This window comes from Bubalus kerabau, chromosome 3 (assembly GCF_029407905.1).
Source record: "Bubalus kerabau isolate K-KA32 ecotype Philippines breed swamp buffalo chromosome 3, PCC_UOA_SB_1v2, whole genome shotgun sequence".
Lineage (NCBI taxonomy): Eukaryota > Metazoa > Chordata > Mammalia > Artiodactyla > Bovidae > Bubalus > Bubalus kerabau.
Genome location: NC_073626.1, coordinates 17,612,515 through 17,630,436, shown reverse-complemented (window position 1 = coordinate 17,630,436; position 17,922 = coordinate 17,612,515). Strand labels below are relative to the sequence as shown.

General features: G+C 39.0%; 1 protein-coding gene and 1 non-coding gene across 2 annotated transcripts; one reads left to right on the top strand and one right to left on the bottom strand.

The window, feature by feature from the left end:
• Window positions 1-5,729: 5,729 nt before the first annotated feature.
• On the bottom strand, window positions 5,730-17,624 carry LOC129647444 (placental prolactin-related protein 1). Its single transcript, XM_055574536.1, has 5 exons — window positions 17,570-17,624; window positions 10,476-10,657; window positions 8,486-8,593; window positions 6,551-6,730; window positions 5,730-5,921 (listed from the first exon to the last, which is right to left on the bottom strand). The coding sequence occupies exons 1-5, from the start codon at window positions 17,622-17,624 to the stop codon at window positions 5,730-5,732; spliced, it is 717 nt and encodes a 238-aa protein (XP_055430511.1).
• LOC129648002 (U6 spliceosomal RNA) lies at window positions 12,926-13,035 on the top strand. Its single transcript, XR_008712608.1, has one exon. It is a non-coding gene; the product is annotated as a U6 spliceosomal RNA (small nuclear RNA).
• Window positions 17,625-17,922: the final 298 nt, after the last annotated feature.

The following is a 17,922-nucleotide window of genomic DNA, read 5'->3' as shown; positions in this document are numbered from 1 at the left end:
AATGTTGCCATTTCCATTTCTATTTATTTTTATCTTGGCGTCATATAGTTTATATTTTGTGTATATTTTTTAAATGTCATAATATATTAGAATAGCAATGCATATATAATAGTTTTACATAATATAATTAGGTCACTGACAGTGTGTTGAAAAATGGAAATACTTTGGAGATTAGTTCTTCAGGAACGATTGAAAATAAGCTGTTCTGCAGTTAATGTTACAAGGTTAAGACACGTTTCTGTATCTATTATCAGCATAAACATAAACGACATTTGAAAAAACGGTTTTAGACCAAACATAATAGCCAAAATGCACAGTTGAAAAAACAAATTATACTAGTTGATTTGCTTTCTTTATCCAAAATATAATTATTTTCCTTTTCAAAAACTTTTCCTTCAGTTCAGTTCAGTTCAGTCACTCAGTCATGTCTGACTCTTTGCGACCCCGTGAATTGTAGCACGCCATGTGTGTACATATGTGTTTATATATATAAATAAAATTCCATCTAGTCAAAGCTATGGTTTTCCCAGTAGTCAGTATGGATGTGAGAGCTGGACCATATGGAAACTGAACTCCGAAGAATTGGTGATTTTGAACTGTGGTGTTGGAGAAGACTCTTGAGAGTCCCCTGAACTGCAAGGAGATCAAACTGGTCTGTATTAAAGGAAATCAGCCCTGAATATTCATTGAAAGGACTCATACTGAAGCTGAAGCTCCAATACTTTGGCCACTGGATGCAAAGAATTGACTCATTGGAAAAGACCCTGGTGCTGGGAAAGATTGATGGCAGGAGGAGAAGGAGCTGGCAGAGGATGAGATGGTTGGATGGCATCACCAACTCGATGGGCATGAGTTTGAGCAAGCTCCAGGAAATAGTGGAGGACAGGGGAGCCTGATGTGCTGCAGTCCATGGGGTCTCAAACAATTGGATATGACTGAGTGACTGAAGTTATGTGAAGGTATGATGTGTTATGTACATAACATAGGTCACATAGACATATATGCTATTTCAGTGTCAGGTATCATTATACATAGATAATATTGACATATAATGTTATTTTGGATTCAAGTATACATTATTATTTGATATATATTGCAAAATGATCACCACAATAATTCTGGTGAACATCCTTCATTAAAAATAGTTACAATTTTCTCCTTGCAATGAAAAATTTTACTATCTCTTGGCAGTCTTCAAATAGGCAATAAGATATTCCCTTTTTGACTTAGTGCAGTTAAATGAGACAAACAGTGCTGAGTCTTAGAATCAAAGAATCATGTTGAAACAGTTGAGTTGAATCAATCTTCTCAGTGCCAACTCATATAGAGCTTTCTTGAAAAAATCCATCCCTGATTAGGCCCACCTGGCTCCCATCACACATGGTATGGTGTGCAGGCATAGATCGATGTTTAAGGCTTGTGCTATCTTTTCCACTTGTCCATGCATTTCCTTCTCCATATCTTTCAGTGCCTCATCCGTCTCCTGTCTTCACCATCCAAACAGGTTATAATTAAAGCAGAAGACATCTAAGTAGATAGACTCGCAATTGCTGCCCATTGGCCATTTTGAAAAGAGGCTGGGACAGAGTCCTTCCAATATTAGCGTTTTACTTTCAGGGGATTAGGAAGCTTTTCAGTTTGAAGGGTGCATCAATACAAATATGTCTCAGGAGTGAACACTGTTTAATTATTTATTTTATTAGTGATTAGCTGACCATCTGCTGAGAGCAAGGCAATGAAGGGTTAGTAAACAAGGGAGGATTCAGACAAAAGGAATGAGAAACTCTTGGAGAAAGTGGACACATGATTAAGGAGACCATTACCTCTATTTGGTTTAGGTTTTAGGTTTTGTTTAGACTGACTCTGTAAAGGTATGGGTTGTTTCCATTTGATTTCCATTCATCCTCTATGCTTTACAATGTATGTCTTATTTAAGTGCTGAGAGTGACTAGTGACTTACTGCTTGTTATCACTGGGTAGTCCTGCTTTGGTTCTGGTATTCCATAGGGTCTAGCAGAGGCACCTTAGAGTACTTATTTCTATCATTTGCTGCAGAGCCTTAACATTTTTTGGTGATTTCTGGTACTAAGATGATGAAATACAGGAAAATAGAGCTCAGGTGCTTTTGGAGAAAACCTTAATTTATCTCCCCCTTCTCTCTGACTTTTCAGTCATTTATTGACTCAACTAGTCCCATATTGCTGGATGCCTTTTTTGGCTCTTATGTTTGCCTCATTCCTTGCATGTGGTCAAGGTCTATTTCATTTCCTGTATCTCTCACATCCATTGTGTCTTTTTACTTGGCAGAGCCCTCTGATTTTTAGTGTCATAATGTTCCCAGCTTTTTTCGTCTCTTTTTTTTTCTCTACCAGCCCCAGCAGCCATAACTCCTCTATCCACATTAAAGTTTCTCTTTTCTAATTCTGGACATTCTGCTCTCTTGGACTGAATATTCTTGGTTTCCTGTTGCATTGAAGAATAAAGACAAACTCTCCATTTTGCAATATATGATTCTCCCTAATGCATAAAAATCCATACAAGTATTTCTCCATTCTAACCCTACAATAATATATACAATATATCATGGGAGCATAATCATGAGAGATACAACATGAATGGTAAGAAATGAACATATCTTGTGTTTTTGCCAGACTTGATTATTCACTGATACCTTATCATGCTATATGTATTAATATCTCAGTTTCCTTGATCTAGGATGTCAGCGATCCTTACTTCACAGGATGATCCTAAATGAATTGACAGATATACTGTTTTTCTATTTTTGCAGATCAATATCCCATCAACTTTCAAACTCCATCATAAAGCTATCCCATGTGCGTCACTCCTGTGACACACTCAGATGGCTCCTAGCTGTACTTCAATCCACTGTAGTCCCGTGGTGGCATCACATCTTATTCTTCTTCACGCTACCATGCAATATAGTAGTTTGTGTGTTTATACCATCTTGTCCTTCTCCACAAATTGAGGGCCTGCTTTGGGAGAATAGAGATTTTTTTAAACCTCAATTTAAGTCCTCATTGTATCCATGACATGTGATTTACTAATCTATAGGGTCAGTGAACTTCAAAGGTTCATCATTTGTTTGTTTCCTTTCAGTAACCACTGTTACTATTCTTGATATAATAGGGCCATTTCTTCAAATGTAATCCTACATGGAAATCTGTAAAAGAGGAGAAAATCAACACTTTCTGGATGGCAAGGGAGTGATTGTTAAATGTTGTCCAAATATCCCCGCTTTGGCTATTCCTGACTGACTCTATAGTATATCTATGGCTCTGTGCAATATTTTCTGAAATCTGCACTATTCACTTTTTATGTCACAGTCAAGCAAGGAGAGCGCTCTGAATGTCACCACCTCTGTTGTTGATCTAAAGTCCTAAATTTATGCTTGAAATAAATTTTTAAAGAGACAAATACATGAAGATGTGTGTGATCTATTGGTGTGTGTATGTTTCCTCCAATTGCACGGTCCCCCTTATTGACAAATTTTCCCTCTAATAAATGCCATCCTCTCTGCTGGAAATATCTGCATGAAAGAAAGTTAAGCAAGTAACAATATAGAATTAGATGTTTTGGGCAGTAAATGACTTAGAAAGTGCTTACAGGGTCTTTTCATGGAAAGGGAATATGAGATATTTGCTCTTAGGATATTAAGAAAAGCATATATATTTGGGTCCTTAAAAATAAAGTGTTCTAACAGCATTTCATCCTTCACTACCCAAGTCCTAGACTCACCTTCCCTTTGCTGTTTTTCCTTCCTTCTGTCTTTCCCTTCCTTCTCTCTTATTCATCCCCCTTTCCCTTCTACCGTTGATTTCCCATTTTCTTTATCAGGAATTACTGCTAAAGCCCTAAAGATGCTGTAAAACCAGCCCAGGTACATCACTGAATTCTCAGGAGAGCCAGTCAGAGATTGGCCCTCATCCCAGGTTGTTTGGAGGCTGTTGAACAAGCTGAGCATCGCTAATCCAGTCACATTGCTCCAGTCTCAGTAGAGACTCAGTCAATTTGGAGGATTTTATAATTCAGGGACCTACTAGGGCATGTTTGTAAGGCCAAATAATTAATGACAAGGATAGTCAATCTAAAAGTAAGAGAGAATGGCATCTCACTTCTCAGATAAATGTGTTTTGAATCCAGCTTTCTGATCTACTCAGTGTCTACATGACCAGTTGGACAATTGTCCAGAATCCCCAGGCAGGGGACAGATGCACACCAGTATATCTGCCATTCAATTGATCAGAGTGTTTATGATACATGGGGTTCCTGTGGATCAGTTAGTAGGCAGCTGACTGTGGGCTGCTTAATTTTCTCCAGATGGTGCTTGCAGAGTGAGGGAAATAGAGGCTGTGGAGAATACTGCAGGTGGGGAGCTGTGGTTCCAGACATTTCCCCTGATTACAAAGGAAACTATGAATTTGGGGATCCCCAACTTGTGAATGTTCTGGAAAATCACAAGGATACCCCACAAGGGAAACACTTGTTAGTCAGGAGGAATTTCAGATCAGTCCGTCTGGACCAAGAAAATGCTACAACACCACCATGTAAGTCAGTGATGTCAGAACTTTCCCATGTCGTTACCGTCTCCCTTGCTCCAACATGGCCCAAGGAGTGAAGATCCAGAGAGGTAGAGAGAAGGAACGTTGCAGAAATGGACACATCTGCACTTCCTGGTAGGTTCCCTGGGCCTCAGCAGGGGAGAAGGAGACATTGAATAGGCTGAATATGAGATGGAGCTGACACTTGACTGACCTGGACTTGTGAAACCCAGAGTGATAGAATGTATGGAATGGCTGCAAGGTGATGCAGGAAATGAGGATCAGTGGAGCATGGGTGACAACAGCCAGTGCAGGAGGATGAGCCAGTTCACCTTTGTATCTGCTGTGGTCTCAACCTTTGTGTCCCCCAGAAATTTCATATGATGAAGTCCTGATTCCCATGGTTATGGTAACCCTAGGTGCAGTCTTTGTGAGGTGATGGAGTTGTAAGGATGGAGCCTCTTCAATGAAATGAGTGATTTTATATATAAGGGACACTCAGAGCTCCAAACCCACCCCCGTGTGAGGATACAGTAGGAAGTGTATGACCAGAATGGACCCTGAATGACCCCGCTGTGGAAACCCATTTCCATTGTTTTTAAGCCTGTGATATTTTGTTATAACATCCCAGAAGGACTAAGACAGCATCCTATCAATCTTTAGAGAGTTCAGTAAACCTCATGCTATTTACACAAAAGTGCAAAGCTCTTATCTTGTCTGGTGTAACACTGTGATAGTTGGCTGAAAGTCATGGCTGGCTTTCATAAAGAATCCTGAGAATTCAGTCTTCTTGGTAGCATGACCAGAACCATGAACAATTGTCTAATTCTTTGATTCTAATAACTTGACCCAGAATAATTGGCTGTGATTCTTACATAATCTCTTAATGGTCTTCTTTGTAATGACAGCTTCTGCTATTTGTGACTAATTGTAATAGGTGCTTCGTTCTCTCAATTGTAGGGGTGGATTTTCTTTTGATTTACTCTTAAATGGAGATAAGAAATGTTAACAAATTGCCCTCTTAGATTTTCACATCTCTAAAGCGTCTGTGTTTATTTTTTAAGAGGAGACCCATTACAAAGCATGCACTAAAAAACTGTAAATTTCAAGTTGTCCACTGTGGGATAGATCATTATGACCATCTCAGAGCTGGATGGGATGGATGTGGATTTAGCACGTTTTGTGGGTTCGGCACGTCAGGATCTTGATGTACATGTCAATTTTACGTGAATCCCTGCGCAGGCAGTGGAACAGGTTATAAAATTCCGAATGACGCCTATCTTCATCGCTGGACGTCAGTGATGGGTGTCCTGACCAGCTACTGCGAGCCTTGTGCATAGTATTCAAGACTGGAACAATAATCTGGATACCCAAATGATAATGACTTATTATGCGTTTTATTAGTATTTGCTTATCTTTTTTTCTTCCAATTATCAACTAAAGATTTGGGGAAGACATATGAATATAAAACTCTCTAGATATGGATTTTGGAGCCAGCCTCTGAGAAAACTATTAGAAATCTAAAAAGTAGAAATGGAACTCAAGATTAGTTTTAACTTTCTCTTTTCTTCCTTCCCTCTCGCATCCGTTGATTTGAGGACAACAGAGAAAGCAGACAAGTGGAACTTCAATAGCAGATGTCCTGGGATACTTTGAAGAAAAATGCTGTTCTTGGAAAGTCTGTTCTCTAGTACTATTACTCTTGAAAACATTACAACCACCAGTGCCCAGGAAGAGGCAAGCTTTTGGTGGAATGTGTGCAATGCAGGGAAGGCTGCATGTGTCAAAAGTTGCAGTGAAATTCTGATTCCTTTACAGTAGAATCTATCACTATGAATGTCTAGGCTCCTGCTTTATGTAGTAGCAGTCTAGCATATAGTAGTGATAAATCTTTTTCTTACAAAATGAGATATTTCCAAATCCTTACGCATTACAGAGGTCACCTCTTTCATTCATGAACAAAGCAAGAAAGCCCTCTGCAGGATGCTCACCTTGCTGAATTGACGCTCTATGAATGCTTGAAGTTTCTGTGACATGTTCTCAATCTTTGTGGCACTTGATAGGAAGGCCTTTGACACTTCTTTCATACTCTGCATCTCTGTGACTAGATGATACAGAGGATTATTCCAGGAGTACAGTAACATGAGTGTCCACTTACTAAGGTCTTCAATCTAAGCAATCAGAAGAAATAGTCTCATTAAAAAAACATAATTCAGTGGTTTTGGTAACATGTGATCTTTGCTCAGAGCAGTTGACCTAAAAAACTTTTGGTTATTTCTATGTGCATGCAGAGATTTTTGAAGGTAGTAAAAGTTGCAAAAGTATAAAATGTAAGCTATTAACATTTCACTGAATTTTAAAAAATCTAGGTTGTTTTAGGAACTGATTCTTCTGATGTGTTCTAATTTATAAGCTGAAGAATTTTCTTTTTTCCTCTGAAATTCTACCACCACTCAGTGAGTTCTCTTGTGTTTGTATATTTGCCTGAGAGAATCTAAGTATTTATGCAAGTCAGTATGTGCTGCATTGCCTGCCCCAGGAAAGAGGGATTCCACCTGTGCCCACATCATTCTCACCCAGTGATTCATCCATATTAATGAATCAGATGGGTCCTCCATATTGATTTTTGATCGGTAATTGTTGTATGATATTACAACAAAGAGACAAGTAAGAGGACATGACATTCCTAAACAGGCTTCTCTCCTCAGCTGATCCCACACCAGCCCCCTGCTGATATCAGAACAGTCTGTTTTGTTGACATGTGTCTGGGAAGAAAATGGCCCAACGTTGTTTTTAGTTATAGCATCAGTGAGATTCACAATGGAGGGTTCCCCGTTAGTTCACTATTACTAGCAGAATTGAGCCTGAAAATCCCAGGAGCTGAAGATCTCTAGTTAATATGCTTGATTTCTTTGCAGCCATGAACTGTTTTACTGGTAAAGAACAGAGAACTGAATAGGATTAAATATAGTAATGCACATAAAGTGCTGAATAAAATGTAAGGCCATGTAGTAACTCTCAGTAAATTTTAAATTTAAGCTTATTGAAAATCCCAATCTTCTTCCTCTTTGTCCTTTTTCCTTTACTTGTTCACCCTCATTATTACTGAGCTTAACAGGGGAAAAGAATGCTGGTATCATTAAGAAGGTTGTAAAGAGAGAAGATAGAATTTTAAGGGGGGATGCATGTGGAAATATTTTAAATAATGTTAGGAGGAAGGATAATGCAGGAAATCAGAAAGGAGAGATTATAACAGTGAAAATTTGGAGTTGCCATAAATGATTGAGGCTTGATATGTAAACTGTGTTGTCCTCAGAACAGAGGCAATTGTTGTGGCCATGAGAAGCAAAGCAGTGTTTATAGGCCTTTTGGGGGAGACTTACAAATTAAGAATAAAAGGCGACGGAGGAGTCGCGATGGAGGAGTCATTGAGAATGAAGAATGAAGGTGTCAGAGAAGTAGAAGCAGAATCAGGAGAGCCTTGAAAGGCAGACGCAGAGGCTTGGGTGGTGCAGTATAGGACTCCCACGTAGGAGTTACTAGTAACAGGGAGTACTCAAAACTGGGGTGTGTTTCTTACATATTCATGAATTTTGCAACCTTATATTTTACACATGGAAGTTCCATTCATTTCCTGTTTTCATACAGAATAATAGCTGCAATCCTGTGTCTAATGCATTGGTTGAACTAAAGTTGTCTACATGGACAATTTATAGATCTGTTATTTATCTTGCAACTACAGATCTTTAGTCATCCCTTGATTTTGCTCATGCTTCATCAGCTGCATAATATAGTTTCTCTTCAATTGCTTACGGTTCCTCCACCTTTTTTGCATGTACACTTAACATAACCTCTAATAATCTGAAGTCTGGTGACCTACATACTGTCTCATTTGATCCAGTGAAAAACCCAGGTGAAAGACTCACGTTCATCTGCTGGGCTTTATCTCTTTCTTCGGGAGTATGGAAGAAATCGGTGTGGCAGCTCTTGGTGGCATTGATATAGTACAGTTTGCCCTGGGCATATTTTTCATTCTGAAAGTGATCAGGCAATTAGTTAGGGTTGTTGGGCATTCAGTAGATGAACCCATTAACTGAACACTAACATGTTTGATAAACGTGTACTTTTTTTAATGGAGGGGCATCACAAATTTTGAAAGTCATTCTTCTCCTACTTTTCTATATATTGTCTCTATAAAAATGATTTTACATATAACTTTTCTAAGTTTAACCTTTTCCCTTCTCTTTTTTTATTATTATTATTTTTTTTTTTTACTATTTGGACCAAATATAGTACATATGTACCAATATTTGGTGCTTCCTAGGGGACGGTAGTGGTAAAGAACATTCCTGCCAATGCAGGAGATATAACAAGACTCAGGTTTGATCCCTAGGTGAGGAGCATCCCTTGCAAGAGGGGACAGCAGCATACTCCAGTATTCTTGCCTGGCCAATCCTATGGACAGAGGAGCCTGTTCAGCTACAGTCAGTAGGGTTGCCAATAGTTGGACACAACTGAAGTGACTTAGAGTGCATGCATGCACCTATATTTAACCATTTAATATTTGTTTACTTGGAAGAGTTGGAAAAAAAAATGGACAGTCAAAATGGAGGATGAAAGAAAACCTAGTGAGTAAAAAGAACTACGTGAATTTAATAGAAACCTTAGCACCGCCTTTTATTAGCTGTCTGCTCAACTGTGTGCTCCTTGATTGACCTAAAAGAATTAACATACAACTTTCAAATACCTTCCTCAGAAAGAGAATAATTGTTTCCAATTGTAAACTCCCCTTCTATTGTAGCTGGAAACCTATTCACTGCAAATCTTAAAACAATAATTTGTACCTTTAAAAAAACTACGAAGTATTCGTTTCTGTGAACGGGATTCAGCTTTGTTTAACATGTTCCAACCACCCAGTTCACTGCAGAGCAGTTCTCATTTATTGGCTATTTACTCTGAGCCTGGAGAAGAAAGCCCAGAGAGACACTGAAGGACCAGAAAATCAACACGCTTCCTTTTCCCCAGTCCCACCTGAAAGTGCTTTGTGTCAGGTAGTATTATGGACTGAATCTATGTTCTTCATGTGTTAGAGCCCTAACTGCCAAAGTGCTGTGTTTTGAAAAGGGTTCTGATTTTCGGGATCCCATGGTCTATAGCCCACCAGATTCCTCTGTCCATGGGATTTCTCAGGCAAGAATACTGGAGTGCTTGCCGTTCCAGTCTCCAGGGAATCTTCCAGACCCAGGGATAGAACCCAAGTCTCTCACATTACAGACAGATTCTTTACCATCTGAGCCACCAGCGAAGCCCATTAAGGTCAAATGAGCTCTTAAGGTGGAACTCTGATCCAATAGGTTTAGCGTCCTCATGAAGCGAAACACCAGAGAATTCTCTCTGTGTCTCTGTGTCTTTTCCTCTATCTCTCTTCCCCACCCCCCACCCTTTGTGAGGAGTCACAGAGAAGCCAGCCTGGGAAGAAAGAGTTCTTACCAGAACCTCACCTTGCTGGCACCCTGATCTGGGACTTCTAGCCCCTAGAACTGTGAGGAAATAAATTTCTGTTGTTTATTCCACTGAGTCTATTGTATTCTTTTATGGCATTCTTGGCTGACAAATACCAAATCATTCATTTTGGAAATTTAAAAAAGAAAATGAATGAAAGGAAATTGAAAAAGTTATTGCACTTCTTTTATTTGAGATTTCACAAAACTGATCCTTACTTCGATTTCAACATCTTATGAACTGATGGCTTCTTTGACCTAGAGAGTGTGTTATGGCAGCCTTCTTGTTTAAAGGATAGTATAGCCCTGTCAGTTAGGGGAGGTTTCCTTCTGCGAGCCTTGCGGGCTACAGTCCACGAGGTCGCAAGAGTAGTACAGGATTAAGAAACTAAACCACCACCACCAGAGTACTTACAAACTCATTGAACATTATTATGGAAAGGTTATGGAAGTCGTGGGAGAGGCTGACGGCATTCATAAACTTGTCTGTAAAGGATTTCCGTAAGGAGACAAACACGTCAGGACCGCAGGACGGGCATGAGTTGCCTTGGCACAGGAGCAGATTAGACATGACCAGCAGCAGCAGCTGGCAGGACCCTGTTTAAATAAAAACATGAACCATTCTGAGATGATCTAGTCACCTGAGGTCATCAAATCCATCCTGTGGAGGGAAGCCTTTTCTTTCGCTGTTGCTCTGATCAGGAGTTGTTCCTGTAGAAGCTGGGGTGGGGAAGAAGGAGCGCCTTCTGTGTAAATTTAGATGGATGATGATATTTGCACAGATAGAGAGTTGGAGAAGTAGGTTACTTCCCGTATTTTTGAATTGCTCCCAGAAGTACTTCTGTGCTGTGCAAACATTTGGAACTTAATTCTGAGCCAGTGTTTAGGCCATTCTTTTAAGACAGTTTAATGTTGGGACTCTGCAGACTCCGAGCAGCGAGGCCCTCTAGGAGTTTGCAATTTTTTCATTTTACATCAACTAATGCTTGAATTTTAGACACTGAAATGACAAGAAAAGTCCAGTCGATCTGTGTGGTTTACCATCACGCTGGGGTAAGAGTAAACACATGACTGACTGATCACTACTTTTGAGTACAGAGAGAATACTAAGAGAAAAAGGATACTGTACCTTGGATCTGCTCACTTACCTTAGCAACCCCATGCATGTCTTTGATACTTTCCCAAAAGCTTTAAAACATCTTAAAATTTGTGTTTCACGGGAACCCTGTGAGATAGCCTTAATCTTGCTATGATCATCGTTATGTTAATGAAAATGCAGTGAGTTGGAGAGGGCAAGTAATTTTCCCCAGGTCCCATTATTAGCAGATGCAGGTCACTGGGCACCAGTACACTCATCTGTTCACCTCCTGATGTCACATCACACATGCCTGTGGCCCTCGGTCTGCATGTGTGTAACCAGGACCACATCAGGAGCTGTGATGACTCTGCTTAAAGAGAAAAATATTTTGTCTTTGACTGCAAAACAGCAGTGACCCTAGAACACTGGTTTTATCCATTTGTTCTGCTCTGTCTATAAAACACTCACTGTTACAGTCTTTGATGCTTATCAGTGTGGGGGCCTGGTTCTCCTGGCTAGCCCTTCTTCTTGGCACCTTGGCAGCTCCTCTACTCTTATCCATGTTTATTCTTCTCATTACATTTGTTTCCTCGAGAAAATAGCAAATAAATCTCCAAATGGTAACACAAGAATATTGCCTGGTCAGCATCCAAGACAACGCCATTGGCTCTGCAAACAAGGCCTGCCTCTTCCTGACTTTGACTTTTTAGGGACAAAATTTACCTGTCTCGTCAGGAGTACATCCTGACAACCCATGGGGCTTAGTTTTGAACCACCTCCAAACATCTTCTCTTTGACAGTAGAACTAGACCTTCATGCTTCTGTGATGTATTATAATATTTCAGAAATTATTCCTGGCCCTACCTTTGGCCAACAGAAGCATAAATCATAGACTCTTACTAGCATGATTTTAATATTACTTTTCCTGTGCATCCTTTGTAAGTAAGCAGAATTTAAGACTGAAGTGAGCAAGAAATGAGTTTGGACAAGAGAACTGATAAAATAGAGATTTTAGCCTCCTGAATGAGATCTGAACATAATTCTTTTTCAAATTTACCATAAGAGTGATAATTTAATTAAGGATAAGATATCAGCATTTTCTAGGTTTTCTCTGCTCTTAGTTTAAAGGGGCATGGTATCTAAGAAAAAAATGGTTATTTAAAATTAGGTGATGAAAATAAAAGAAGTGGTCCTCAAAAAAGCGACATATAAGTTGGAGATATTTGGGACTATCTCTCTCATCAACTAAAGAGCTTATTGTGACAGGCAAGGAGGATAATAGCTTATATAACATAAACGTATTTGTGTGTATATATCTCTGCATGTATATATGTGCTATGCATAAATATATGCTTAATTCCTTCATGAAACTTTGGACCTTATAAAATTCAATTTTATAAGAGGTGGTAAATATAGCAGAATACCCTAATTCCTAATGTAATTGATCATCTATTGGTAGATGACTAACTATATGATTTTTTTTTGTTAAATTGTTTTTTTTAATATTTTATATCAAATACTTATTTTTTTAATTTAAATTTATTTATTTTAATTGGTGGCTAATTACTGTACAATATTGTATTTGTTCTGCCACACATCAACATGAATCCACCACGTGCAAACACGTGTTCCCCATCCTGAACCCCGCTCCCACCTCCTTCCCCGTACCATCACTCCGGGTCATCCCAGTGCACCAGCCCCAAGGATCCTGTATCGAACCTGGACTGGCGTACCGTTTCCTATATGATATTCTATATGTTTCCATGACATTCCTCCAATTGTTATTTGTGTGTTTGCTTGATAGCACATATATTAAAAAATTGGAATAATACTGAGAAGATTAGCATGACCCCTGCCCAAGGATGACACACAAATTTGTGAAGGCTTCCATATTTTTCTGTAACAGCTTTGAGGCGTGGGACGGGAAGGAAGGTGGGAAGGAGGTTCAAGAGCGGGAGGACATAGGTATACCTATGGCTGATTCATGCTGATGTTTGGCCAAAAGCAGTACAGTATTGTAAAGCAATTCCCCTTCAATTAAACATCAAGAAATTCAATTATAAAAACTGTTATTGGGGATCATATAACAGGTTCAGATATCCATTGTATGACTAAAGAGGATCTGACTCTAAACTGATGATGTCAATTATCATTGATTAGTGATTCATTAACTTTACAGTTGAATGACAAAAGTAAACTAATCAACACTATTGTCTCTGATTCAGTTTCATAGCAAGGTATAATCCTTGTTTGCATTCACTTTTAGGTGGTATAGTGCCCAAACTTTGAAACTGAGGCTGTTCCCAGAAGCGCACAGTCGTAAGTCCTGCCCAGGGTTTTTGTTCCAATTGTTGGAGGCTTCTGTTCACTGGTCACTAAGGCCGAAATTTTCTCTGCTGATCATTCTCTGGTCTATCATGTGCACAAATCTTTATACTTTGGTTTTCTAATTTGATTCTCTTATTCTTTTGATCAGACTACCAAGTCCCTTGATGATTTATTTTTCAGACCCTTTTGTGCTTTGATCTTTCTGATGCTCATTCATGTATTTGCTTCCATGTCTACCTCTCTGAGTAGTTTTCAGCATCTACATAAACCTTACCCTATTCTCTTACTGTCTGGATTTTGGCGTTTAGCATCAGCATATTTTTATGAACTTCATTTTCCTTCTGGTGCGGTTTCTGGTACACAGTTTAAGCTGGTTGGCTCTCATCTGGCTTGTCCGTGTTGTCTCCGAACAATTAGAGAACTCTGCTTTCTTTCTAGGTAATACGGCCCCTTGTTTTGATACCATTGCTAATTTTCTGTGATTTCCCTTCCTGCCTCATAAGCTTTGTCTTTCTTAATCTACTGTACCCTGAGTACTATGTGCTGTATGTTGTTATTACTATTTTAAATCAATATCCACTAGTATAGCAGAGAATTAAAGGCAATAAAATTCCAATAGTATTAGTAATAATACATTCCCCCAAAATGTATCCAGTAATTCTCCGAGTTTTAAATGACTTTCTATGCATGTATTATTGAGTCCCCCACTCATTTTTCCATATTAGGTGTTTCAATATTGAAAAAGAATGTAGAAAACAATGGAGTGGAGAATTATGAAAATCACCTTGGATTTTAGATGCCTCAAGATTAAGTATGTAATTATTAGTTTGTTATAGTTAATAAGGCTATTCTGAGCGCACATAGCTCAGTGTTCAGTGATTGCTATTGGGTAAAGGATGTATCCCATGAACTGCATCACCAAACAGGTGATTGGAGTTAAAGAGAGCAATGCCAGGAAGACACAGGCTTTTGTTCTGGAAGGAAAAACTCACAGTGTCTGTTATCTTTCTTTTGAAATGATTTTTCAAAACATTTACTCTTCCTATGCTCATTTAATAATTTGGGTTGTTTGATTTCTTTTCATACTGAGTTGCATAAGTCTCTTATATATACTTGGATACAAAGCCCTTACCAAATATGTGATTTGCAAATTTTTGTTCATTCCATAGGTTGTCATTTCATTTTATTGATGGCTTCTTTTTACTACGCAGAAGGTTTTGAGTTTGATGTGTTCTCACTAGTTTATTTTTGCAGTTCTTGCCTTTGCTTTTGATGACTGAGTTGTTTGAGCTGCTTGTATTTTGGAAAGCAATCCTTTATTGGTTGTTTTATTTGCTATTATCTTCTTCCATTCTTACCAAAAGACTCAGACTGGCTGAATGGATACAAAAACAAGACCCATATATATGCGGTCTACAAGAGACCCACTTCAGTCCTAGAGACACATACAGACTGAAAGTGAGTGGATGGAAAAAGATATTCCATGCAAATGGAAATCAAAAGAAAGCCAGATTGGCAATTCTCATATCAGAAAAAATAAACCTTAAAATCAATACTATTATAAGAGATAAAGAAGGACATGGCCAAATGATCAAGGGATCAGTCCAAGAAAAAGACATAACAATTTTAACTATTTATGTACCCTACATAAGAGCACCTTAATATATAAGGTAAGCACTAACTGACAAAAAAGGAGAAATTGACAGTAACACAATAATTGTAGGGCATGTTAGCACTGCACCTATACCAGTGGACAGATCAACAGAACAGAAAAGTAATAAGGAAACATAAGCTTAAAAGGAAATATTAGAGCCAACAGACCTAATATATATCTTCAGGACATTCCATCCAAATGCAGAATACACTTTCTTCTCAAGTTCACATGGAACATTCTCCTCATATTAGGTCACAACTCAAACCTCAGTGAATTAAAGGAAATTGAAATAATATCAAGAATTTTCTCTGACCACAACACTATGATACTGCTACTGCTACTGCTGCTAAGTCGCTTCAGTCGTGTCCGACTCTGTGCAACCCTATAGACAGCAGCCCACTAGGCTCCTCTGTTCCTGGGATTCTCCAGGCAAGAACACTGGAGTGGGTTGCCATTTCCTGCTCCAATGCATGAAAGTGAAAAGTGAAAGTGAAGTCCCTCAGTTGTGTCCGACTCCTAGCGACCCCATGGACTGCAGACCACCAGGCTCCTACATCCAGGGGATTTTCCAGGCAAGAGTACTATCATACTAGATATTGATTATAGGAAAAAAAAAAAAAAAAACAACTTTAAGGAACACAAACACATGGTGATTAAACAACACATTTCTAAATAATGAACAGTTTTCTGAAGAAATAAGGGAAATCAAAACATTCGTAGAAACAAAGAACAATGACAACATGATGATCAAAAACCTAGAGGATGCAACAAAAGCAGTTCTAAGAGGGAAGTGTATAGTAATACAAATCCTACCTCAAGAAACACATTGAATAGATGACCTAACTTTACATATCTTTAACTCTTTAAAAATTTCTCTTATCAATGTCTTAATGGTTTTGCATAAAACCTTTCAACACCTTGCTTAAGTTTATTTCTAAGTGTTTTATCTTTTTGTGATGCAATAGCAAATGGGATTGCTTTCTTTATTCCACTTTCTGATAGCTTGTTGTTGATATATAGGTAGACAACTGAGTTTCATATATTGGAATATAGTAAACATAATGTATGCTACATCTTTAAAGAATAGACATTTTCCCACAAATAAGACATATAGATGATCAAAAGGTATATGACAAGATGCTCAGCATCACTAATAATCAAAGGAAATGCAGATCAAAAGCACAAGCGATATCACCTCTTACCTGTTTGAATGGCTAGTACCAAAAGGCAAGAAATGATAAATGTTATTGAGGATGCGGAGAAAAAGGATTGCTTATGCACTGTTGGTAGGGATGTATACCAGTGCAACTCCATTGGAATCATAGTGTGGAGGTTATTCAAGAAATTTAAAAGAGAATGTTTATGTGATCCATTATCCCACTTCTGGATATATAGTCAAAGGAAATGAAGTCATTGTCTCAAAGAGAGATCTGTATTCCCATGTTCATTGCAGCATTATTCACAGTAGCCTTGGTATAGGCACAACCTGAGTATCTTTCAACAGGTAAATGGATTAAAGCAATGTGATGTGACATATATAGGTAAATATTATTTAGCCATTAGAAAAAGAAAGAAATCCTTCCATCTGTGGCAACATGGATGAAACTGGAGGGCATTACACTAAGTAAACTAAGTCAGAGAAAGAGAAATACAATATGATCTCAACTATAAGGAGTTTCAAAGATAAGTAAATAAATAAAAGGGAACTCAGAGTAGAAAAATGAGTGCCAAAGACTGGAGGATAGGACAAATAGGGAGAGATTTTTAAAGGTTACATATTTTCATGTATAAGACATTAATAAGGTGAGAATCTAAGTTTGAGCTTCATGATCTAATCATGAGATTGAACAGTCTATGGGAGTCGAGGATGTACAGGGAAACCTCGTGTGCTGCAGTCCCTGGGGTCACACAGAGTGGGACATGACTCTTTGACTGAACTGAAGAGAGTGGAACTTACCTGTGTTCTCAAAAAGCAAAAGTTAAATATGTGTGGTGATGGCAATGTTACTTAATAGAAAGGGAAACTCATTTCTAATACATGCAAAAATGGGGGTGGACAAGATGATGGAGGTGTAGTTGGAAGTGGGGTATACCTCTCTCCACCGATGCATCAAGAATGTCTAAAGATGCAGCAGTTCTCACAGAAGACCAGGTGAATACTGACAGGACTCCCTGACTACTGAGAAGGAATATCCGGATCCATATAGAACTTGGTAGGACAAAGGAAAGAAAGGACAAGGAGGAAGGGGAAAGAAGGAGGAGAGCAAGTGGGAACAGCCTGCACCTGGGGAGAGAGGGAGCTGAAGCGCAGGGGAGAGATCCCCGCGTCCATGGTCATCCACTGGGATGGGGGAGGCATTTGAAGCTGTTGGGGAGTGAACTCACTAATCTGTGACAATCTGAACAGAGCGAGAACCACATAGACAAGCCATGCTGCAGCCTTTCATACCTCGGACAGGGTTGTAAGTCCACTGGTGCCCACGGAAGCTGGGAGCTGGAGCCATGGGGATTGCAGAATGATCCCAGGGTGAGGACTCCTATTGACCGTGGGGAGTCAGCCTGATGGGATGGAATGGAAGAAATCTGCTGCATGGAATGCTTCTTAAGGAAAGCCATGAGGCCATAAAAGTAGGGTTCTACTGCCTGTGGAGTAGAGCTATCTCTTTCTCCATGCTGGTACCTGTAGGTTGAGCAATAGAGAAAGACTTCAGTGAGGGTGGTCCTTGAGTGCCTGATGCACTAAGCAATGGAGAATTTTGAATGTCTATATACCTGACCCTACCCTATTCTCCGGAGAAGGCA

What these genes read in the sequence shown, in the direction of transcription:
- LOC129647444 (XM_055574536.1), bottom strand. Translation starts at nt 17,624, where the DNA reads ATGGCTCCAGCTCCCAGCTTCCGTGGGCACCAGTGGACTTACAACCCT. An exon ending in TAATAATGTTCAATGAGTTT is followed by an intron (nt 8,594 to 10,475) that starts GTAAGTACTCTG and finishes GATCACTTTCAG; the next exon opens with AATGAAAAATATGCCCAGGG. An exon ending in ATAAAGCCCAGCAGATGAAC is followed by an intron (nt 6,731 to 8,485) that starts GTGAGTCTTTCA and finishes CTGATTGCTTAG; the next exon opens with ATTGAAGACCTTAGTAAGTG.